Source organism: Dermacentor silvarum, chromosome 1 (genome assembly GCF_013339745.2).
Source record: "Dermacentor silvarum isolate Dsil-2018 chromosome 1, BIME_Dsil_1.4, whole genome shotgun sequence".
NCBI classification, from domain to species: Eukaryota; Metazoa; Arthropoda; class Arachnida; order Ixodida; family Ixodidae; genus Dermacentor; species Dermacentor silvarum.
In genome coordinates, this window is record NC_051154.1 from 93,728,341 (window position 1) to 93,753,073 (window position 24,733).

The 24,733-nt window shown below is 45.6% G+C and overlaps 1 protein-coding gene across 1 annotated transcript; it reads left to right on the forward strand.

The window, feature by feature from the left end:
* Nucleotides 1-12,933: 12,933 nt before the first annotated feature.
* On the forward strand, nt 12,934-20,227 carry LOC119432620 (uncharacterized). Its single transcript, XM_037699783.2, has 2 exons — nt 12,934-14,310; nt 16,452-20,227. The coding sequence occupies exons 1-2, from the start codon at nt 13,149-13,151 to the stop codon at nt 16,601-16,603; spliced, it is 1,314 nt and encodes a 437-aa protein (XP_037555711.2). The 5' UTR covers nt 12,934-13,148; the 3' UTR covers nt 16,604-20,227.
* The last annotated feature ends 4,506 nt before the right edge of the window (nt 20,228-24,733 follow it).

The following is a 24,733-nucleotide window of genomic DNA, read 5'->3' on the forward strand; positions in this document are numbered from 1 at the left end:
CTCTCTCTCCTCCTCTCTCCACTTCTGTCAAGGCTACTTGTTGCATGACCTCCGAGACTATCAACAGTGTCTCTATGCATGAAATAATCTGCCAGAGTTTCCTGAAAGACGAAGTTTCTGCATATTTTTCGTAACAATTATTTCATAAAAGAAAATTTGTATTTCATGACATGCACATCAAACAAACAAAACCATGAAAGGTCGTAGTGGTCATAATGGGCCGTTATTGAAACGAAACACGCTCAGTGTTGTGGTGTCATAAACCCGACGTCTATGACGTGTTTTCGTCTCCCAAAATCACTTTCGCCGCATTCAACCAGCAGAACCAGAGCCTTGGCGACTGGCACGTCTGGACCGTAGTTCACCGCTTCTCCGCGTCATGACGCAAAATTGACGCTGCGGTCAGTAACAGGGTTCCGCAGCGCGCGTCGTCTGCTACAGTTGGCAGGCGGCGAGCAAAAAAAAAAAAAAATAATAAATAAATAAATAAAGCCTGCATTGGAATAGTTTATGTAGTCTGTTCGTGTCGGTTTCAAAGGTGAAGAGCTCCGGGTCTCTCGTACTGTCTGCAAGTTCCTAAGCGATGTGGAATGTTCCAGGTCGGAAAGATTAGCGGCTGCATTGCTCCACCGTCGAGATTAGCGGCTGCATTGCTCCACCAAAGAAGACCACTGCTTCGCTCCGAACTGCAAGTCGAGCTCTAAATTTGTGAGAAAGACAGCGGAAATGTTCACCCCCGGCTGCTCAGTAGGTTGCTCAGTATCGGCGACGTTAATGAGCAAGTGGTACATTGAAAAGCGTACGTCGATGAGCTCCTCGATCGACATTGGAAATTTGCAAGCCGCACATGGAGGTGCTCAGCGCCTGCGACATCGAGCACCGCTGCGCTGCTACAGGGAAAAGGAAAGTGACTCTAGGCTTATATATGCTATATAGCAGGCTATGTAGCAAGGAAGTAATTCCTGCAAAGAACCAAGTGCTCCGATTGCTGGTCGATTTCACTGGTCGATCTGGAGCGGGTTCGCGCTTTTCACTGGTCGTTTCGGATCAACTCGCTCCGCGCCGGATCGCTCTCACTTGCTCCGCTGCCGAGGCGCGGATTCGGGCGGAAATAGCATAGAGAAAGAAAAAAAACTTTTTTTTCTTTCTCTATGGAAATAGGACGAAAGGATACGTCACTTCTGCTCGGTGGGGGACGGTGATCTTGGTGGCCATAGAAACATGCAGGGCGGAAGTTGAGTTTTGTGATGTGTGTGCGCAGACTTCCGGTACGATCCAGCGCGGAGCATTTTCGCTCTCCGCTGGCAGATTAGGGTTGGTGAATTGCGAGCGCTCGCTCCAGGATTTCGGCGGCCGCTCCAGATCGACCAGTGAAAAACGCCATAAAAGAACTGGTAGCATCGTTCGAAGACGCCTTCACGCTGTGCTTTAAAGGAGTTGCGAAGGAACAGTATCGCCGACTTTGCCTCCTTTCTGCAGCTGAATCCTCCGAATTTTATCGGCTGTGAGCGGCACAAGAAAGAGCTCACAAACGATGTTACTTTCTTGTCAAATTGGGCAAGAACATGGCGCGCGAAAGCAACAGGGAGAAGAGGAAGCACCTGAAGTGGAGGCGTGTGCTGTGAATAATTGTTATGATGTGGTGGGCCACCGTTTGTGTTGGCCCACCAATTTATGTTGGTGCGTCTGCTAACTCAAGTTACGAGAACTTTTCTTGTATTTTAAATATATTCACGAATCTAACCCAAGACGTACTGCTTTATTTTATCGCAAACAAACACAATTCATCTCGTAACAATTTAAATACCGTAACTGAGGCAGCAATAAACAATAGCTGGATTTCTCGAAATTAAAACATTAGAACTCACTAAATATCGCGTAAACACGTTTTCATATACCGTATAAAACCATTGCAGTATTGTTTTATGCATGGAAAAAATGCATCTGCCTCTGAAGGATAAAGATTTGTTCATCCTCATAGAGTTTCTAAATAAAAAACCATAATATGAAACTCTATGTTCATCCTCCATTGCCATTATAAAAACTACTGGAGTGGAAGAAGCGCCCGTCAAGTGAAGCCGCCGTGTCGCCATCTTGCGGGGGGCAAAAGCTCGCCAATCGTCACAGCTTGGCCGGTATTTTGTAGCGAGGACTTTAAAGTAATAATGCTTTTTCGCGCTTATCGCGCTTTGCCAGTGGTCAGAGCGACGGTCCGCTCGCGTTATCAACGGGATCAGCCGGCCGTGAGCGGTGGATGATAAGACAATTCTAAAAAATGTCACAGTTTCGCCCTAAGGGCGAAGCAATGAATGCGATAGCAACACAGCAATGTCATACGATGTAAGGTGAGCGGCTTTGGTAGCAATATGAATTGTAGTAAACATGAGCTGATTAAGTAAGCAGGTGCGCTGCGGCGTAAGTAGACCGACATGAAGAGAGACTCGGTGACCACGAGAAGGCGCGTGTGGAACGGTGGTGTTGATGAGAAGCGCTTCCCGTGGGCAGCGCGCGTGCGAAGGGACACACCTGTAGCGCTGCACTGCCGATCCGGGCAGCATTACATGTGTAGCGTGCGTTGGAAAATGTGGCCCGACTATTACTAACTGAATGAACAAGCGTGGTGTGAGCGCGCACAAACAAACATGAAGAGATCACACTGAATGACTGCAGACAACGACTGTCAAAACGCTGGCAGCAAGCAGCGGGCGAAGGTATGTACAGTCAACCACAAAAGTTTGCGGACCACGCGAGCGCGTGGCCAAGAGCCTCTTCGCGACACTTCCGCTACGTCACCAGCGATCGACAGCAGCGCTACGTTGAAGACGCATCCCTCCTTAAATCTATGGCCTGTCTATTTTTGCACTGTGCGCAAATATTTTCTACCTATCTCTTTCAACGTGACGCGCTCTTTGTTAGCCAGGGCTACTTGCTTATATTTTGAGAGCAGAATATCAGTACAAGTAATCAGACAGCGTATTCTTCGGCTGTTATCAGTTCTATTTTCGCGTAGCCACGCTGTTTTTTTTTTTTTTTTTTTTTTTTCGTGAGTGCATGAGTGAGCGGTGAGGCAGCCATGGGACACAGATGCTTAGTCAGTAGGCAGAATTTTTCCGTTCCTCCCCCATCGCTAAGTGACAGTAGCGGCCGGGATTTGATCGCCTGCGCCCAGGTTTTGCTGCGCAAAGCCCGAACCACCGCGCTGCTATAGTGGTTACATTTAGAAAAATAAGAAATAATCGGGTGCGATGACTCTTTTTATAACCCTTTGCGACACGGCGTCCTCGTTTGGGGACTCGAACTTCGGAGGCGCGTCCCACGCCACGTGTTTCTTCAAATGACCTAAAACTCAGTGTGCACATTCGTGTCCGCTTCCTGATGGGACAACTAGCGGTCAGTTAACTTCATTGTCCTGCGTATTGCTGCAGATGATCACTTTGCTGGAGACACTACCATGTTAGACAATCGTTCGACGTGCCGCGTTCCAAGACCAACGTCAAGAGTATTTTTTTTCTCCGGTCGACACGAATACAACCGAAAAAGCAAGTGTGCATGCGTTTCGGGCCTAATAGTTGATTCTTTTTATGCAAGCATTGAAGCTGACGGATTTCAGAATAATTAGATAATGAGTTATACGCTAATTAATTTTTTTACTGAAACTCGCACAAAACAGCACATTGCTTCGTCTTCTTTCTTGGAATGTAATAGTGAGCGTCTTGAAATGATGCCATGCGCATTTGACGCATTTGCAGACAGTGCATCATAATTCGTGTCTGAAGGGGATGAATTTATTCACAAGACATTTACAGAAGTGTCATGAAACATAGGTCTCTCAATGATCTAGTAGGAAGTGAAATGTCCGCCGTTTTCTAGCACCTTATTGATGCGTGTGGGCATCGACTCGTACAAAGATTCAGTAATCTCCGGTCGACCGCGCAGGCTTTCCCATTCTTGTGCGATCGCTTGCCATCGGCCGTGCGGCCGCGGTTGGCTCGTGTGGACAGCCGTTTCTTCAACATGCCCCAGACATTTTCTATGGGATTCAAGTCGGCGCCACATGGAGGCCACTCAAGCTGGCAAACAGCATGTTCTTCTAGCAATGACTGGACGATACGTGCTTTATGGATCGGGCTGCGGTCGTGTTGAAAAAAATAGCAGCCGTCGCTGAAGGGACCGTCCAGCGCATACGGAACGAGGTGTCTAGTGATGACGTCGCAGTACCGTGACGCAGTGAAGGGCCCTTCCAGACGCACAAGGGGACCAAGGCCATCTTTGCTGATTGCTCCCCACACGCTCACGGAACACCGTCCACTGGATAGAACACTCTGTGTGTAATTAGGCAGATATCTGCAAGAAATAGCATACAATTGGGTTCCAGCGGCGCGTCTAAAAATGTGATTCCTCTTGCGTATGAACTTTATAATGCTGTTATAGAGTTGCAATAGAAAACGTGCAAACATCATTAGATAGTACTGAAAGACCCACTGGCAGCTTTTAATTAGCTTCAGAGTAAGTAGTACTATGAAACAATCGTTAATGTTTTCAACATAATACCACTACAGAAAAATCTCGTAATGTCCAAAAGCTCATTTTACGTGAAACATGTTGTGATGCAGAATTAGCTTCGTGAATTAACTGCCAATACACTTTAAACACACCTGCAGTTTAGTGGACGCCAAACCCGCTTCCGTTGGTCCCAGCGCGTGGAAAAAGTTGACTCGTCGCTAAAGATGACATCGCCCCATTTCTCTGTTGTCCAATCTTTCATTGCTGTAGCGAACATGAGTCGTTCTTGTAGCTGGCTGTCTGAGAGGCAGGGCTTCTGTGCTGCTACGAAAGACTGCAGGCCAAGCTCACTCAGCCTTCTTCTTACAGTCTCAGACGATACCGTGAGCGAGAGCGCTTCTCGGATATCCTCTGCACTTTGAAAAGGATCAGCCACGATGGCGGCCGTAATCAGGCGGTCCTCTTCCTCAGTCGTGGCCCTTGGACGCCCACTGCGCTCCATATCTGTGAATCTGTCATCGTCGCGGAAAGCTTGAATAATCCTATTCACGGCAGTCCGGCTCCTGTTGGTTCGGCGGCAGATTTCGCGCTGAGGTATTCCCTCTATAAATAAACGCACAATGTGCCTTCTTTCGTCAAGTGGAACACGCAGCGGCATCTTTCCAAATAGGCAATCACCACGTGGCCTGAAGCAAGTCTACTACGTTTTCAGCGACTGATGCGAAGATGCGCCTATGTGGGAAAGAAAATTTTCTATGCATCCGCTTTTTCTTTATTTTTGATGACAGTGAAACACCTCCCTACCCTTTCTCTCAAGACGCAGAAGCAGCAACACTCATTGGACCAAGATGCTGCCAACCAAAGTGCGCCAGTAAACGTCGCGTAAAAAAATCGTCGCAGCGCTTCGTGAAACTTATCTACCCACTGGCACACCAGTCGACAAAGGTTGCAGTGATTGCTCCGATACTGCTATCAAGCCAGATATGTGGCGGTCTTATCGCAGACAGCGCTCTGCGTCAACACAACGAACTAACAATGTCATGCACGGGAATAAAAAATTAACAGGCAGGCGAGTACCAAGAGGGCTCATATCCGGGAGAGCGCCCCTGTCGCCGCTAGGTGGCGTACCGCTAGGTGGCGCGGATAGGCAGTCTGGCACGCGCTCGCGTGGTCCGCAAACTTTTGTGGTTGACTGTACGTGCGGTCTATCGCTTCAACGGAAACTGAGCGTACATAAAGGCCAGAGCCGTGTGGAGATAAGAGACGGTGCGGCGAGCGACGAGCGCGGTTGCTGGCAGAGGAAAAGTGCGCCCCCCCCCCCCCCCCCCCCGCTCCCTCCGGCGCTGGCTGCCCGCTTCCTTGCTTGCGCGTGGGAGAGATAAGAGACCGTGCGGTTGAGCGACGAGCGCGGTTGTTGGCACAGTAGAAGTGCCCCCCCCCCCCCCCCACCCCCGCTCCCTCCGGCGCTCGCTTCCCGCTTCGTTGCTTGCGCGTGGGAGATTGAGTGCGTTCGCTCTCCGTGATAGCGCGTGTCCCCGCACGCTTCCGCTCGGGCATACGGCGCGCGGTGAAGATTTTATCTATACGGAACCTCACGGCGACGGCGACGCCGACGGCAGAAATCCGGTTGAAGTGTCCATATAATTGCTATCGCAACAATAAGTCATAAGGCATCGCTACAAAATCGCGGCCCTTATCTGTTTCGGGTCTTCGTATCTTGCCGTGCGCGGTGCTGTGCGGGTCCCAAAATGTGCTAGCGCGCTCGGGTGTTTTATTGCGATGGCAATTATATGGACACTCCAAGCTGATTTCTGCCATCGGCGTCGCCGTCAACGTGAGGTTCCGTATAAAGTCCAAGGGCAATAAAATCGTCGCCGCGCGCCGTATGCTGCATTGTGCTGTATGTGCGAGTGAAAGCGTTCCTGCGCGAGGAACGCGCGCTTTCACGGAGAGCGAACGCACGGCGGAGAGCAAACGCGATGTCTTCCGTCGTGCGAAAGGCCATAGAGGGATGGGAGCGGAGGCGACGTTTAGCTGCGGCACCAAATGCGTATCTTGCGACCGGGCGCAAGGGGGACTGGCAACTCAATCTCCCACGCGAAAGGAGGAAAGTGGGGAGGCAGCGCGGGAGGGAGGGGGTGCGGCTTCTACTCTGCCTGCAACTGCGTACTTGTGCTTTGCGCGGCTACGGGCGGTCTAGGTGCGGTCGCGCGCACCGTACGTATCTTGTAAGCGATCTCCACACGGCTCGATCTTACCTTTGTACGCGCTGTGTTTTCGCCGCTCAGTTTCCGTTGAAGCGATAGACCGCACCCCAACTAAAACTGACCGACGGCCGATCGTTGGTAAACAACTGGGCAGTGTTCGGCAACCGGAATTCACGGCCAACCGCTGGTTATTAGTTGGTCAAACACGTTCAGCCAGTGGTAGACTAATGATAGGGGATTAGTCGGCACCCAATACTCAGGCGATCAAACGTGGTCTTCTGTAGGGCCATGGTTTTGTTCAAGAAGCTCACAATTTACATTCTTTTCTAATGTCATCTGCGATATATAGACAGTTTTAAGTGTAATGTGGGCAAGGTAACCATAACCCTTAAACTGGCCCGATTTATAACCCAAAAACTGCGCACCAGATGATGTCTGTAAGGTCAGCCTACGGCCTTGGGCCTATGTTGGCAGCCATAAGTCGGCCGGTGTAAGCCCGGTAACCAATCCCAAGCTTTAATTGTTGACGAGGCTTGGGCCAAGGTCGGCCAGGACGTCCATCCACGTTGGGCCAGCATAGGGCCGAGGTCGTTTTTTCAGTTGGGACGAACCTTCGCTCGCTGCTGCTGCCAAGCTTGCGGACGCCAGCGTTTTGACAATGGTTGTCTGCGGTCATCGAGTGTGACCTATTCATGTTTGCTTGTGCGCCCTGACACCGTGCTTAATTGTTCATTCAGTTATTAAGTGAATGTGTCCAAGTTTATGCAGCCGATAAAACTACTATCCTTACTCCGTAATTTACTAATTTGTTATCGCAATTGATGCTTCGCCTTTCGGACGAAACTGCGACTTTTATATTTTTTCTTCTTTTCATTAGTTGACTTGGTTTGGGGCTGAAGGGGGAAAGGTGGCTGTTTCAATCCCTCTCCCGAGTAAGGTTGCAGATTAGCAACCTTACTCGCCTTGCTCTAGAATAAAGGAAAATTTTATATTTCAGGCTAAATGGAAACGGCCGCCACCAAAGTTCCGAGACCCTCCATGCAATGAGGATGCAATGAGGATGCACCTGCAACACGTACCTGATGATACTGAAGCTAATAATGAATATTTGTTTTTCGTGAGTCATGCTACATTTTCCGTTTTTAATAGCGTTTTGTTCTGACAGCTTCCATGATTGATCAATTTCTGCTTTGCATTAAAGAAGGTGAACAAACGTTAATTATTGCGCGAATATATTTCTACTTTGCGACAGCTGCATATTGATGCCGATAAAACGGGAAAATGCCCCAATACTCGGATATCTGCGATACGGTGACCTCCAATATGGCTCGCCTCATACCCCACAGTGTTGCATGTAGTTGCATTAGAACTTGAAAATCCGTTAAGCGCTGCGAAGCTCTTGGCAGGCCGCCTCTTGCCCCTCGGAAGATGGCCGCCGCCGGCTGCACCCTAGTCCATAGTAGGGTGTACTAGATTGGGGAAATGGGTCCAACGAGCGCTCTGCGCTGAGGAATTTTTTATTGAAAATCCAGGTGTCACCACCGTCGCTTTCTCCCAAATGAGCGGCTCCACTCGCCGACCGGATGGGCGTATTTCTATTTGCGCCCCCGTACAGCGCTCGACCGCTGGCGCCACGCTGCGCCGCTCACGCGTACCGCGTTTCTAGGTGGTTGCTGTCGCTGAGGGCGCTCGAACGCAATCATATGGTTCGCATGCTTGCAGACCTTGCAAGTGTGACTACTAATATTTCCATGCAATAAAGAAAAAAAAAGTGGCTGTATGGCTAGGTGGTTACGGCGCTCGCTTCGGGATAATGCGTACGCGGGTTCGATTACCGCCCTGGCTCGAGTTTTTTTCTTCTTAATATCACGCTTTTCCTTTTGTTTTCCTGTCTGTTTGCCAGCGCGGTCGTTTGAACCCCGGCGCCACGGCGGAAGCCGTGGTGCCGGGCGCCGACACGAAGCGGCGGTCGTTGGGGTGTTGCGGAGCTGCAGCGTAGCAACACCCCAAATAAAGAAATACTGCTCCAGTCAGGTAGACTGCTCCCTCCCTGATAGTGAGATTATATTTGGATCATCAAAACAGTGATGCGTTTATTTAGGAATACCACCGATCCCCTAACAGCAGGGTAGTCAGCCCCAACCCAGCGTGTTCTCCGTCAACGCCTCCTCCGTTCCAACGGCGGCGGCTAGAAATGGTACGCGCGAGCGGAGCGGTCGAGCGCTGTACGGGGGCTGAAATAGAAATACGCGACCGGATGCTTGTCGCGTCGGAGACCCTACCGTAGCTGCATGGAGCTTTGACAGGCGGATACTCGGTGGCGGTAACACTGAGATTATTCCCCACCGATCTATTGTAAATAAAATCGAAAACGAGCGGCGGAAAGAACGTAAACGACGCAACAAAGACGGTGCGTCGAGCAAACGACAGCTACTCAGCCTGTGCGCTCGCCTCAGCCAATAAGGGCTGCCGAAACAACCGGAGCCAACGTTTATTGGCCGAAGATTCAGCATAAGACGATGGCAGCACCGCCAGATTTTCCGCGTTTTTTGCTTCACCCTCGGCGCTTGCTAAGGCGTCCGCTGGACCCACGACTAGGGGACAGATGGCCAGCAGCAATTTTGACATCATGGTACACTAAAACCTCCGCTGTCTACATCTCACAACCGTGCAATTACATATTTTCCTGAAGCAAAAAAAAAGCAAAAAAAAAAAAAAAAAAACCTGTCACGTTGGTAACGTTGGGTGCCGGTTCGCGTATTTCCATTTGCTAGTAGGTACCACTGATCTCCACTAGTGGAGATCAGTGGTAGGTACAGCGTTTGACCGCTGGCGCCACGCTGCGCCGCTCGCGCGTACCATGTTTCGAGCCGCCGCCGTTGGAACGGAGGAGGCGTGACGGAGAAAACGCTGGGCTGGTGGTGACAGAATATGGTTGAGTGGGACGAGCGGCTGGGGCGGCGCATGCTTTGCAGTGAGGCGCCCGACGTGGAAAAATACTGGGGCGGCGCTGCGGTCGAAGTGGATTGGGCCGCATCAAGGTCGCGCCGTTGGAAACTGCTGGCGATACTGCTCGGCAGGGTCATTCGTACAACTTCGCGCGCTGGTATTTGCGTTCAGACCAATCAAATGGGGTTCATAATTGCATATGACATGTAGTTATGCCTTAAGAATAAATTCCTTTTATTTCTTTTATTTATTTATTTTTTTATTATTTTCTAATTCCGCTCGATGATTGCGCGTGCATTGCAGCCGCAGTGTCGGCTTTCATTCTACGATGTTATTGTACGGTTTCCTTTGGAGAAAAAATACTTTTCTCGTTCTTCAAGCAGCATGTATCTCTCGTGTGTATTGTTACGCATATAGTTTTCTATCAGTAGGTCTTGCGAAACGCAGACGAAGCAACATATGTAACCTTCCTGCTTAATTGCCGCTTCAAAGAAGTAAAGCATATCTGCCCCATCCGGCGCCTTGTACATTTACGGGAAGCATTGATACAGATTTAAAAAAAAAGAGTAAGCTGCAGTGCAACATTCCATTCAAGTTTCCGCCTTTCTCGCTTAACGGAATGCGGAGTAATTGGTACGGGGTTATTTATTGCAGTCGGACCTCGAGCGCCGAAAACGGTTTTATATTTAGCCATTCTATATGCTAATCTTTGGCCGTAAGCCGTACGTGGAATTTTTTTTTCCAGTCGATACTTCAAAAAAAGAAGAAAAAAAAAAAAAGAAAGCCTGCGCGGTAGTAATTAGTGCCTATATCGTGGATACGGCTTTGCGCTGCTAAACTGGAGCTCGCGGGTTCAATCCAGGTGGGAACGACATGGAAAAAGACTCGTGTACTTCTATTTAGGTGCGCTTTAAAGAACCCAAGGTGGCAAAAACTAAACCGGGCGCCTCATAATCATATCGTGGTTTTGTCACGTAAAACCGAAGAATTTGCTTATATTAAAAAAAGAAAAAAGCTGGTGGCTGCGTTCTTCGGCTCATTTCTGGGGGTGTAAACAACATAAATTATTCTCGAGTCTGATTTCCGAGAAAAACATGTTACGCTTATCCTATATTTCATGTTTATAATATACAAGCTGCAGAGTTGAGCGGTCATACATTTGGGAACGTACGGCATTATACATTTATGCATGCATGCATAAATGTAATGCCGTTCCCAAATGTATGGCTGCTCAACTCTGCAGCTTGTATATTATAAATGGCTGCGTTCAGTTATCCGGTGCACTATCATAACTACCCTAATGAAATAATTAAAGGAACGGCATGTCTCACATACACGCAGAGGTATGTGCAGATCTGTTGCGTTCGTTGAAGAAGATAATTAAGTGTACGTACCACATGGGGCACCCAGTTTTAAAGGGTTGCAAACATGGTGAGACTGTCAAACAAAGTTTTCCTTGTCTGAATCAAGTTAGCAGATTTACAGGCTGCCCCAAAACGGGGCGTGTGTATTGAATGAGAGCTAGGAACTTGTTAAGCAGGCCCAGTCACTCACCTTTGAGATTTCAATAGTGCTGTCATGCGTTACATTCGAACGGAAATTACTATTCGGCGTCGTACAGTATATCAATGACACTTGCACAGACACACACACACACACACACACACACACACACACACACACACACACACACACACACACACACACACACACACACACACACTATATATATATATATATATATATATATATATAAGCTGGTTTTGCCTGCTATGAATATTATTGCTGCGAATGAGATTTATTTCCAGTATTCACTAATAAGTGTGTTTGTTACTGCAAACGCGTGCGCTTCTTCCGGTCGCGAGTTCTCACTTTTTCATTTCAATTATTGCATTTAGAATATTTGTTAATTTTTCCCTTACCTATATATATCGTAAATATATATGTGTATGTACCCTTTGATTTACTTACCTAGAAGTACATTGGTCATTCTTCACGCCACGCAGTTAATAAATCTGGTTTATTTTACTCTAATATTGTTTTCTTCGATCATTGGCCCTGATCAATATCCACCAACAAGAAGAATTTTCTTACGTAGCCTTCATGGTGCGGAGATACCAGTTACTTTTAGAGGACAGTGGTAAGAACAGCAGTTCACCTGGCTAAAACTACATTTGGCACCGGCCGTCAAGAGTCATGGGTGCACCGAAGCAACTAAACCATTAAAAAATGTACTGCACAGAGGTTCTGAGAGAAAAACTGGGCGGCCGCCAGCGTCCGCATAGCGAACGCGCGATCGCTAGCAGACGACGCGCTTGACAACGACAGCAAAATTGAAGACGTCGTGTTGTATAATCCATGCCTCAATATATATGTTTGGCAAAATGGTTTAAACATACATTTGCAGTTGAAATAAAGCGCTATTTTAAGAGCGTACTGTGCGCAATCGGCCTCGGCGCCCGCAGCGAAAGTACGTTGAATATGCCGCGGAGCGCGTCTCCGCCCCAATCCAGTTCGCTCGCAGCGCCCTCGCACTATTTTTCCACATGCGGCGCCTCAGCGGCAGAGCGCCGTTCGGCCCACTCGACCATTTTCTAGTACACTCTAGTGGTGATAGCCTGCTGTTGGGATCGGTGGTATTATAAACACATCACTGTTTTGATGATCCAAATATAATCTCACTATCAGGGAGGAAGCAGTCTACCTGACTGGAGCAGTATTTTTTTATTTGGGGTGTTGCTACGCTGCGCTCGCTACGCTGCGCTCCGCAACACCCCAACGACCGCCGCTACGCGTCGGCGCCCTGCACCACGGCTGCCGCCGTGGCGCCGGGGTTCAAGCGACCGCGCTGGCAAACAGAGAGAGAGAAAAAAAAAAGGAAAAAGCGTGATATTTAAAAAAAAAGCAGCCAGAGCGGGTTTTGAACCCGGGTATGCAAAATCCCGATGCCATATAGGCACGCTTCCGCAGGTTGTATTCGTGCGCCCTCGGTGAACGGAACCATCTAGAAACGCGGTACGCGCGAGCGGCGCAGCGTGGCGCCAGCGGTCAAACGCTGTACCTACTAGGCAATGGAGTGTTGCTGCCGGTTCGCATGAGCCGCTCATTGTTCTTGTTCTTGTTCCCTAGTGGAATGGCGCAACTCACTCTGGCCATGACTCTGGGGGATCGGTCATGAATCGGGCGAAATGGGCGAAAAAGACTTGTTCTTTTTTTTTCATAGCAGAGAAAGAGAAATCCGTTCTTAGGTGGCGCTTATCACCATTCTCTAGCCTCAAAGCGAGCTGCAAACATGGCTGCAAAGCGCCTCGGCACGGTTTACCGAAGTGTCATGAAACTCATGCAAGAATCCAGCAAGTATCGCGTTGTGGGCATAGGTATTTTGCGGGGGTAGCGATGGGCGGGGGAAAGTTGGTGCTGTTGAAGCAAGTAAGCTGCAGCTGTCTACTCGAATGTTAATCAAGGTGAAAGTGTTGCAGAATTTTAAAAATGCTGCTCCGTCGTAAAATTCCTTCGGGGAGCGGTGCAAGAGGACAGACTAGTGCAAATGGCGACACAACGCTAGAGAAGTCGGAGAGTGAACTAGAAGACTGTCAACGTCTCTGCACTTCTGGGATATCATCAAAGCCCAAGATGAAGACAAACTTTTTTAAATCGCTGCGCGAACACTGGCGGAAGCGAAAAACGAAACTTGCAGTGCAGAATGGTATTGAAGTATGCTCAGGACCGCCAGAGCCAAGCAGTCGAAAAAGAGATGTGACCGTGTACTGCTCAGGATCTTCACCGTTAACTGCGCCCGACTCGCATGAAGATTCACCCAATGACGCCAATGACAATTATGTTCGTGCCGGAGTTGGTTCGGATGGTGAAAGCGCGTGCAGTGATGCTGATGGCGAGACTGAATCACCGCGTCATGACCTGCCTTCATCGTCGTCGTTCGCGGCCCCTTCTGTGCCTGACGGACAGGCAGGATCAGTCAGGGGTGTCACAGAACATTTCACGCACAGCCAACTGAATTTAGAGCAGCGTCGAACATCATGCAACATTGAGGAAGTATCAGGGAGACAGCTTTCAGCAACAAGTAATCGATGCTTGTCTCAACCGGTCACTGTTCATGGCCACGGCTACACGAGTACAGCATGCGAAGATCATTGGAAAAGGACTGGCCCGCACGACGGCACCACGCAGTCGGCAGGCGTTGCTGGAGGCGCAGACAGATTACACACCGAAGCCTCCGTAGTTTCGTCTGCTGCGGAAGTACCGCAGGTTCCTCCGCGGCAGCCCCAGTGTGACGCCATCCCGCCAGTGTTTGTCCCCGTGTTCCCGGAAACGGATGGCCGAGAAGACACAAGGATTAGTAGTCTAAGTGAGGAATTGTTCAAGTTATCTAAGCACGGTTGGTACTGGGGGCCGATTACGCGGGGCGAAGCCGAAGAGAAGCTGGCTGACCAGCCTGATGGTGCTTTCCTTGTACGAGACAGCTCTGACGACAGATACCTGTTGAGTCTTACGTTCAAGTCCTATGGCAAAACGCTCCATACGAGAATTGAGCACTGCAATGGTCTATTCAGCTTCTATGCTCAATCTGGACCTGAGGGTCGTGCCTGCATTGTTGATCTTATCCAAGAGTCCATGAACTATTCTCAGTCAGGTGTGTTTTGCTATTCACGAGGTCGAAGCCCTGGTGTTCCCTCTTTCCCAGTGCGTCTCATCAAACCTGTGTCACGACTTACTCATGTTCGGTCCTTACAATACCTTTGTCGCTTTGTGATCCGGCAGTACACACGCTTTGACCACATCCAAAGACTTCCACTACCATCTCGTATTAAAGGCTACCTTGAAGAGGGGCACTACTGAAAGCTAAAAGTTCAATTTACAGCCTCAGAAGCTCCAGGGGTATGGCTTGTTTGCCACCGGTACTGTTATGCAGTTATAGAGGCTTGTATATGGCATGAGCCTAGCGCACCATCTCACAACATAATGATTTAGCTCAAGGTAGTCATATTGTAAAGGCCTGTAGATGGTGCGAAAGCTCATAAACAGTTTTGTGCATCAGCATGCAGCCACTTACAGTTCACTGCCTAGAGTGGTGTTTGTTACCCTAGATATTTTGTTTACAAAGTGCAAGGGAAGTGCCCAAATAGTGAAAGTTTTTTTATCTTGTGCTCAACATATTTTCTTAAGCCACAAGGTTGAGCTCAGCTAGACTTCATATCAGCAACACTCTTTGGAGGCTGCATGTGCCCTAGCTATTTTGTGTGTAAATTATCTTGTATATGCACATTTTTATCGGTTAAAATGCCACTGATTCTGCGTGCAAAGGATTTGTTGCAGGATCTTTGAATGGACATGTGTCCAAAAGCACAATTCAACGTACAGACAATTTTCTTACAGGGAAACTTCTTGCAAACAGTGCAGGCTCTTGATAATGTAAAAATAACATTATTTTCTTTGCAGAATGTATACATTTGTGCTTTGGTAAATGTGCATGGTCACATTTGTTCTTGAAAAGTTTTTTTTCCCTCTTCTATATACCTTTGCCTTAGGGCATGAAAGCATGTCCTCTCTTGACAGCTGTATGTGAATTTAAAGGCCGTGTGCTGTTCCTAGTGCTTTTGATCTGATGCAACTTGCAGGAGTAGGGGAATATTAAGAATACTGGAAGCAAGTCTTGACACAGAATATAATACCATAAAGAACATCGTGTTTGGGCAACTTGTATGGTATTACGCAAGTTAATAAATTTGCAGGCGCTAATTGGAATCAGCTAGCGCAAGGCAGGGGTAATTGGAGATCGCAGGGAGAGGCCTTCGTCCTGCAGTGGACATAAATATAGGCTGATGATGGTATTACGCACTACAGCAGTGTGGGGAAACTTGTGTAATGTTTAATGCCCTTATTCAAGGGTGTTGCTTGTTAAGGAACAGCTTTTGTTCAACTGCGAGATCTTTGCTTTTAATTTTTACATTTCTTCACTGCGTTGTCATTGTCAGCAACATCATAAACTTGTTCATGTGTCAAAACATTGCTTTTCTCTTTGAAGCCGCATTATGTCATTACAGAACAGGTCTTATAAAACTGTCATAACTTTCCTCAATATTTTCTCTTCTTTGAGCACACACCTGTTGTCATCATTGTCACTGTGCCATAAACACATTTGTCCTGGGGTGTATTGCATGAATGTGGTTTTGGGGTTAGGTCTGAATTAGCAGTATTGCTGCTAATGTTCAAGTGTTCAACAAACATATATTTATGTTTATGTGTATATGTACAAGCCTCTTAACTCTGGCCTTTAAAGACCAGAGTATTATATGAGCAAAATTTATGTTCTTCAACTGAATTTCCTCAAAAAGTGTGGTGCTAAGAGAGAAATAGTGCCTTGTGTTTATGGCTATCAGTGATCGGCACTCAGAAAAGAAAAGAAACAGAAGAAGAAAATGTGTAGCCATCTTGATACTTATATTAAAGATTAAAATGCGAAAAGATGCCATTGCAGTTTTCTATTTTCAGACACTGTATAAAGCAATTGCTTCGCTTTCGACAATACCGAGTTTTACAATTTATTCGCCTGTAACCTAACTCTTATGGTGTATCTGTTATATATTTTTTACCTGAGGTTCTCCATAATGCATTATCTGCTGAACTTTGAAACGTTAATGGCAGAATACACCCGCTATGATGTGTGTACTTGTATGCTAAATGCTTTGTTCCTTTAATTGGTTGTTGTATTATGTTGGCGGACTTGAATGTAAACATAGCTCCAATTGCTGTCAGTGGCATTTTTTTTTACAGACATGTGGACCTTGTGCAAGTGCATCCAAGTGTGCCCCATCAGTAGCAGCCATGCACCTAACCTAAAGATATCCTTGGGTAGGGCAGTAACAAGTAAACATGTCTCTCTAGAATTTCACGCTATGCTAGTAGTTTCAACATTGATCAAATGAGTGTTGTCTAACCACTAAATGATCAAACTACTTGGAGGCTTAGCAGCTGACCAAGAAAGTGGTGAGGGATCTAAAGAGCATACAATGAAGCATTGGGAAGGAAAGTAATGAGAGTAATATTAAGAGATAAGACAACAGTATGGATTAGGAATAAAATGAGAGTAGATGATATGCTAGTTGAGATTAAGAGTGAGAAGTGGAGTTGGGTAGGTCATGTAATGCATGGAGCAGGTTATCTCTTAGGGCAACAGAAAGGGTGATTATGGAAGGGAAATATAGTTGAAGATAAAGTAGTGAAATCCTCAATGGGGTGCTGAAATTAACAAATTTGTCAGTATAGGGTGGGTTTTTGTTCACATATGACAGGGGAAATTGGAGGCAGCTGGGAGAGGCCTTAGGCTTGAAAAGATGCAATGAGATAGATTTATGTTACTTGATTTAAACCAATCACCAATCCCAATAAACTAGTGCTTGGTTGAAGGCACCAAGAGAATATTTTCCTAACTTTTTACCCCTGAGAAAGCTGAGAATGAGTCAGAGGAACAGTTGTACTGTTTAAGGGGCCAGTGGGTCCCTGATGGTACTTTCCATGGAACTCTGTGCCTCGTGCATACTATGCTGGTGTCCTGTCATAGGCCATCAATGTGGTCGGAGTGCATGCCTTCAAAGCAAATACGGTTTAATGACGGTGGGAAATCATCTTCTTAATGAATTTTATATATGCCAAGTATTCTTTCATAATCAAAGCAATAGTTCTTCATCCACTTGCAACCAAAGGGCTCTTGCTGTGTACATTTGTGTTTCTATCTGCCGCTTTATCACTTCCTAAATGTGATCTCTCATCCAGTGCACATTATGATTATGATAGAGATAGGATTTCGCACCATACATTTAACCATCCACCATGTTGCTCTAGCATTCACCTCAGTAGCTCTTTTATAATTTGGCCTTGGTTAATGCGATAGATTATTTTTGCAAATGCTGAATTTGTTATTGCATACATGCATTGTTCTTTTTCATTTCATGTGGTAAAGAAGTTGACTTTTACCATATGAGGCAAGTATTGTATTAGAATGACCATTTGCCTGATTAAGCTAATTTTTAAGATAGCCCATACGAAGACTTGCATTGCAGCTAGTTGTTTGAGCTGGTTGTTTAATTTGTAAAGCTTTGGCAAATTTATAGCTTTAGACACAAACATTGTGTGGCTCACTAAATTTTTTCAGCTTTTTTAGATAGTTGCTGTATTCTATCATGGTAGGGCCTCAGTTCTTCAAAATGCAACAAATCATTATATATATCTTTTAATGCGACCAGTTCGAAACACGTGACAAGTGGAGCATAGCTTCATGGTGTAGGGTGTTGAGCAGGACTTTTTGATGCATTGTGTAAATCAGAAGTGTTGGTAGTGTGGTATCGCAGACTGCTGATATAAGCGTCAGTCAGCCTAGTGCAGTAGGTTCACGCCACACTGTGACTGTGTCGATGAAATCTGGGCAAGCACCACCACATTAGGCATTTCTTTCTCCTTCACCATGCACTTCTCCGCCTTTGACAATTAATGCATTAGCCTGGTCATCTGTTATCACTTCTCATGGAACAAACACTCCTCTTACATTCTCTCCCCTATTATCCCATTGAGTGCCTGACAGCGAGTATGTCATGATGTGGCCGTATGGCCTGCAACCACAGCACTTGACTGACCGACCTGCACATCAGTGGTTTGTAATACCACATAATCACCACCTCAAGTTTTCATGATGTAATCAGAAGGAAGCCTGCTCGGGACACTGGAAGCTGCACTCTATTACAGGTGCATTTTGAACTGGTTGCTGTAACCCTTTAACGCCAAAAATAATTCCGGAAAAATGTGGCAAATTTCTCATGTTTTTATGTAGCCATGAATTTTTCTATGTCATTCTGATTCTGAAAATATATTGCTTGGTTCTTGATACTTGATTACATGTTTTTCCAGGCTTCTACTGCCCTCTAGTGTTGAAAATTGAACCCAAAGGCAATTACCGACCGTAACTCGTCTTTGGCGATGGGAGCAGCACAGCATCGGGCTGAATGAGTGTGTGATTGGCGATATTGGTACAACGTCCCACGACGAGTATAGCTCGGGATTGGGGGTTAAAGGGTTAGAAGATGATACATTTAGTGAACTGTTGAAGGCAACTATAGAAGAAAGTAAAGCAAGCAAGAAGAAAGTTTCGTGTAATACTACTTCAATTGGCACTAAATTTAATACAATATGCTGAGTCTGCTAAGAAAAAAATCTCACCAGACATGCTGTGTCATGCACTAATATGTATCCTGGTTAAGCCAAAAGCATAAAGCACATTTAATTCTCATCACCACGCATTAAAACATCCGGCACGATCGATTGATCGTGCCGGATGTTTGATTCTTATAGCCACAGTGTTTCTTTGGTACGTTAAAAACCCGGGTTTTTAACATACCAAAGAAACACTGTGGCTATAAGAGAGGCCATAGTGGAGGGCTTCAAATCAATTTCGACCTCCTGGGGTTTCAAATCTTCAAACTTTCTGTAAAATCCATGCAACATTCATCCTTTTAAAAGCTTGTTAATCCATAGAGCATTTAGTATCTTCCCAGATATTCTGCATTATGTGCAAGTGAAAATCAATACCACCAGTCCTGTGTTCTGAGCTGCAAGACATTACTTAGAGCACAACACTGTAGAATAGCTGTTTTGACAATTTCTCTAATTTAAGGTGTGGTAGTGTTACAAATTAGTTAAAGATTGAATGGTTACTGCACAAATGGTGTAAATGTTCTGGCCTGTGGACACTGTTGCAAAAATTTGGTTACAATGTAGCAACTTCACAACGTATGGTCTATTGAATTTTCTATGGTGCTGCATGTACGAACACGGTGTTATTTTGCAGGGTTACCAACTTCAAGCACTCAAAAATTTCATTGTCTGAGAATTTCACTGCACTATGTTGGGTCTTGCATTATGTTATCCCATGTTTAGTAAAGGCAACTGTATCGCCATGCTGCACAGGAACGGGAGTGTGGATACACTGCTCACGTGTTGACGGTCCTGAACTATTTAGTGTGCAATCTTGTCTGCTGCATTGTGATAACAACAATAGTCAGTGTTTGAACTGTATGTATTTTCAAATGTTGAAGTGACAAATGGCATCTCGCAAATGCATATCTACAGATTCTTGTTGCTGTTACGCATTACTTGGCCTGAACTACTTCTGTCAAGATAAAAGAGAAACTTGATTTCTTCTTCATAGATGCATGAAACTTATCACTAGATATGAATGTTTCATGCATATATGCATACTATAGTGCAACATGAAAGCTGCTTCTCATTATAAGTGGGCTTGTTTTGAATTAGCCATGTTGTTTAACAATGCATTGTTACTGTGCTGAGTTAACTATCAGATGCTGCTAAAGCATTGCCTTATAAATGGTTGTTATGGCTTATGGAACTGTCAGTGCAGTGAATTTCACTTTTCTCTTGTTAGGTAATCATAGCTATTGTCTCACTGACATCGCAGTTGTGAACGACTGGTCTTTAGCGATTTTGTTGCAATACTAAGAACATTGAGATTACTGCAATAAAGGTTTGGGGTACAAGGTAAATTTTTCTTTCCATTTGCTTATACAAGTATGATGCGAGCACGTATTTGTGTTTGATTTTTTAATGACCTGTATACATTGTGTAATACTGCATGACATGCTTGTGCCCTTCTAATTAAACCACCCCAGTTCAAGAAATAATGTTCAATATCTGTTCTGGATGCAGCAGTCTACATCATGTGTCACATAAATTCTTACACATTGTGAAAGCCACTGCACAACTCTGCATTTTTTAAAATTATCGCTTAGATATAGTATAGTGATGGTTACAGTGCACCACAGGTGTTGCCAGTTTCAACACTGGCAGGTGCAGATGAGCCAGCAAGTTAGCAGTGGGAGAATTTTAACGTTCAGGATAAGGATTTCAAACATGTTGCATCTTTATGAGTGAGAACTCTACAGCAACTGTTTATCAAAAGTTTTCTAGCGCATGAATTCGCTAAGAACCGTGTATGGTGCTCTCGGTTGGGGCTATCGCAATGCATATTTCCAGAGGTGGGTGGGGGAATCAAACAAAGTGACTAGAGCCGTTTCAAATTGTATGTCCATGGTTCCTTGCCCAGAAAAAGTTTCTCTGACCACAGTGCATAAAATAGACTAGCACATCATTTTTTTTTCCACATGGGCCAAACACTTGCTTTATTTGTATCTTGTATGCTGGTCATGCATTCTGTGGTAGACACAGGTGCTGGTTAGAGCTGTATGTGGATGAATCTTAGTGTATGTTTGACTATGATAAAATTAGCTTATCTTTGAGGGCTATTTTCCAGCCATACTTTTACTGTGCAGTAGTCATAGTCTTGCTTGGCTAGAAAACTTGGCAGCCAAATTTTTGCCACTGTAGACCAAGGATGATGCCCTTGGGTACCGAACACAAGCCTTGCATGAACATGCATGTAGCACTTTTTCACCAAATGCTCATGAAAAACATTTTAATACTTGTGCTGAAAAAAAAAAAAAAAAGTCACTGTTTCATTAGTATTGCCTGGTGTTGTGCAGAACATGACTGCACAAATGTTTGTTTCATGATTAAACGGTTCAGTAAGACGCAAACACAAAAGGAGGTAAACACACAGCACTTGAGTGTCTTGTCTCGCAGTGTTATGAACTAGCCCAAAAAGCCACTATACTGCAAATTGGCTCTTTTATTCAACAGCATATACAAGGTGACCTTTTCTGAGGCAACAGAGATCATAAAAAAAGAAGGCTGTGGCACCTAAGCCAATTCCAACCTTGCAGGTGGATTTTGTCAACATGCAGACACTCCTTGTGTGCCTGACTACTACAATCTGACTGATCTGAAAATTTCCACTAACTTCATCACTGCCAAGCTTATGGCACATGTTGAAATTTCAGAGCTTGCAATTAATTTCAAAGGCTGGCTATTTTTCACTATTCAACATGTTTCAATAAAAGATCAGCTAACACACTGAAAACATGACGCACACACTAGATAAAATGAATTAACAGTGGCACCCTCAACTTTATCAACCCATAAGGCCAATTGGATCTAGTTGGCTGGCTGATAAGCTGCTGTTGGCTGTGGTGTGTCAGAGAATTGTGTGCAAGGCTTACGATATCCGTGTTGCACTTCTGCCACCAAGGACTGCTGTGTACAGCATGCTTATTCACAAAAATAAGTAAATTGAGGTTGTCTTTGATAAAATATATCGAAATAGAATCGCAATACAAAAAATTTAGAATGGAGACCAACCTCGGAAAATAGCAACTGTGCAACGAAAACACACATTAACAGCCTCTCTTAATCGCAGCTGGCACTGCCATTAAAAATAATGCCACTTTTGATTCCTTTGCAAGATTATTTTCACTTTCTCAGTTTGCACTACTCCACTAGAGTGTACACATCACTCTATGACATCATTGTTGTCTATATCAGGCCAACATGAACCTTGCATGAAGATTTGTACTTGTGCCAGTCTGTGAAACTCGGCTGCCAAGTTGGAATATGCTATTTTTAGAAAATCTGTGTTGCCTAGCATGATAACCCCCCATACAAATGCATAGTGCCATGATTTCTTGTGAAGAAATCGTAAAATCATGCATTAATATTGCACAACACCAGCACATTCTTTCCTTAGGTGGAAGGGGAAGAGAGGGTAAATGTGCTTCAATTACTTGTGAGACACGTGTAATGTGCTTCAGTGTCAATTTTATTCATTTACAATGATAGCTCCTTGTAGGAGCACTGCCCTGTATTATGCTATGCAGGATTTACGGCTGTACACTATAAATTTTCTCACTTTCCACTGCAAGCTTTGAAGTGTTGTGCACTGCCAACATGTACACTTTGCAGCAAACATAGCGTGTCTGGGTAACACTATTCCACTGCAATTCATTGCGCTAAATTGGTAAGACTTAACTACAAGCCATCTCAATGACATATAACTCTGTACTGAAGCCTAATGTTCCACTCAGTGCTACTTAAAGGGTCCCTGAAACGGTTCGGACAAATTTTGTCCGAACAGCTACAGTAAAACATTTGCACTACAATTTGTGTGAAGTATCCCATATTAAGAAAGCTACAGACGATTACAAGTTACCCTCCTCCATGGCCATGCTTTTTCTCCAACTCGTTTGCTGAGCGATCAGGGCTAAGCTCCGTCTTCACTGGCTCTGTGTCATGATGGGACATCGTGTCGTCTATTACAGGTTGTCTTGGAGCCACCATGCGAAGCCTCTCCAACCTCTCTGCCAGCCACCTGGCAGTCGATTTCAAGCGAGAGCTATCAAAGTAGCGTGCGTTGCGAGCATTCTGTCACAGCGCTGAGTGTGTCTCGTATTCCGGTAACCTCAGGCGAGCTGGGCGTTTTGACAGATGGGTGGAGGCGTAAGCTAAAGCCCCTCCATACTAATATTGCTTTGATGAAGGAGCTTCAGCGTAGACTTACGTGATCGGTCTGCACGGTCCAGCCACCTGGTGGAGCAGAGCTTAACCAGCCAAACAAATAGCTAATGTTGCTGTTACGAAGTGTAAAAAAATTTAAATATCTAAAAAAAAAACAATGTGTTCACGATTACACTCCTGCCAAAAATTTACACCAACAGCAAAATAGAAGACACTTGATTACTGCTATATTAGTGCTGTGTTTGGTTGAGCTCTGTGCCACCAGGTGGGGCTGCACCGTCTAGGCCATTCACGTTTGCGCCTCCGCTTATCCCGTAAAACGCCCAGGCCCAGTCATCTTGCACTTGCGTTTACCCGAATACCGGATGTGCGAAACACTATTGTGGTATATAGTAATCCTTCAGTGTGAAGTGACGGCTGCAAATGCTTAGATGCTGGTGCTGACCGGATACTGACAACCAGTGCTGCAGCCACTTCGCTCGCATGTTTACGTTGCAGAGGGACACGATGTTGCAGCTTGACATGTCCCCGATCGCTATGTTTCCAGCCCACAATGCAAGCGCGAACCATAATGCTCGCAAAAAGACAGATCGAGACCAACACGGAGCACGTTGTAACACAAGCAGACGACACTTGCCGTGTGCCGGAAGTGCTTGAGTGTAGATGCATTGTCCTTGTGCATTCGCTTTCTGTTTCTTTCTTTTTATAGAAACAAATTAACTAACATTTCAACTATTATGAACATTTGTTCACCATAATGTTGGAAATATTATTGATGTCGCGCCCTGAGCAGCCAATTGGTTAGCTCGCCCTACTGACATCATATAGTCGAATCGCGTCGCCTGGTCAGGGGCGGCTGAAAACTCAAGCCGAGTGGCATGCTGCGATCGGTAGCGATGTGCCTGTTTAAAACCTTATAATAAATTACATGCTTTACGCAGAGCACTTAGATGCGTCGATTAATGATCAGAAGGACCTACCGTAACGACTCAGTACGTTTGTACAAAATCGCTTCAGGGTCCCTTTAATACAAATTCACAAAGATTCTCCTTTCGAGAATTTATCACTTTTATATCATTGCCATGCCACAGATAAGTTTACATTTCAGCAGCAGTGCAATGCAGGTGATTTGTAACTTGTTAAGTTCTCCATCTGCTCACGTCTTCTTTGTTAATGAATACTAACACAATTGTTTTTAATTAATGTTTTCAAAAGGTGGTTTGACAGTGAAAGCTCTAGTCCACATATTCCAAGAATGGAAGCACACACACACGCAAAAAGGTTTTTCAATGTGTGGGGCGCCTCGTGGCAGTCGAAGCAGCAACATGTGGTGTGCACAGGTGGCTAAAGTTGACATGGAATTGCTGGAAGAAGTATTGAATCTCAGCTGTTTGCTCCAGTGGTATGGTGTGGCTGTTAGGGGGCCACGACTGGTCGCGGGAACCCACCACAACAAACCATTAGCAAGAAATTTAAAATTCAAATACTTTTTGGCAATTGATGTACTATGAAAATTTGTTATAAATGCCCCAACCAATTCTAGCAATATTTTGGGCACAAGAGGCTACAAAATAGTGGCCAAGGCTAAAATTGAAGTCTGTGACCTTGCAGTTTGGGATGAAAGCAGGATATTTGCCATGATG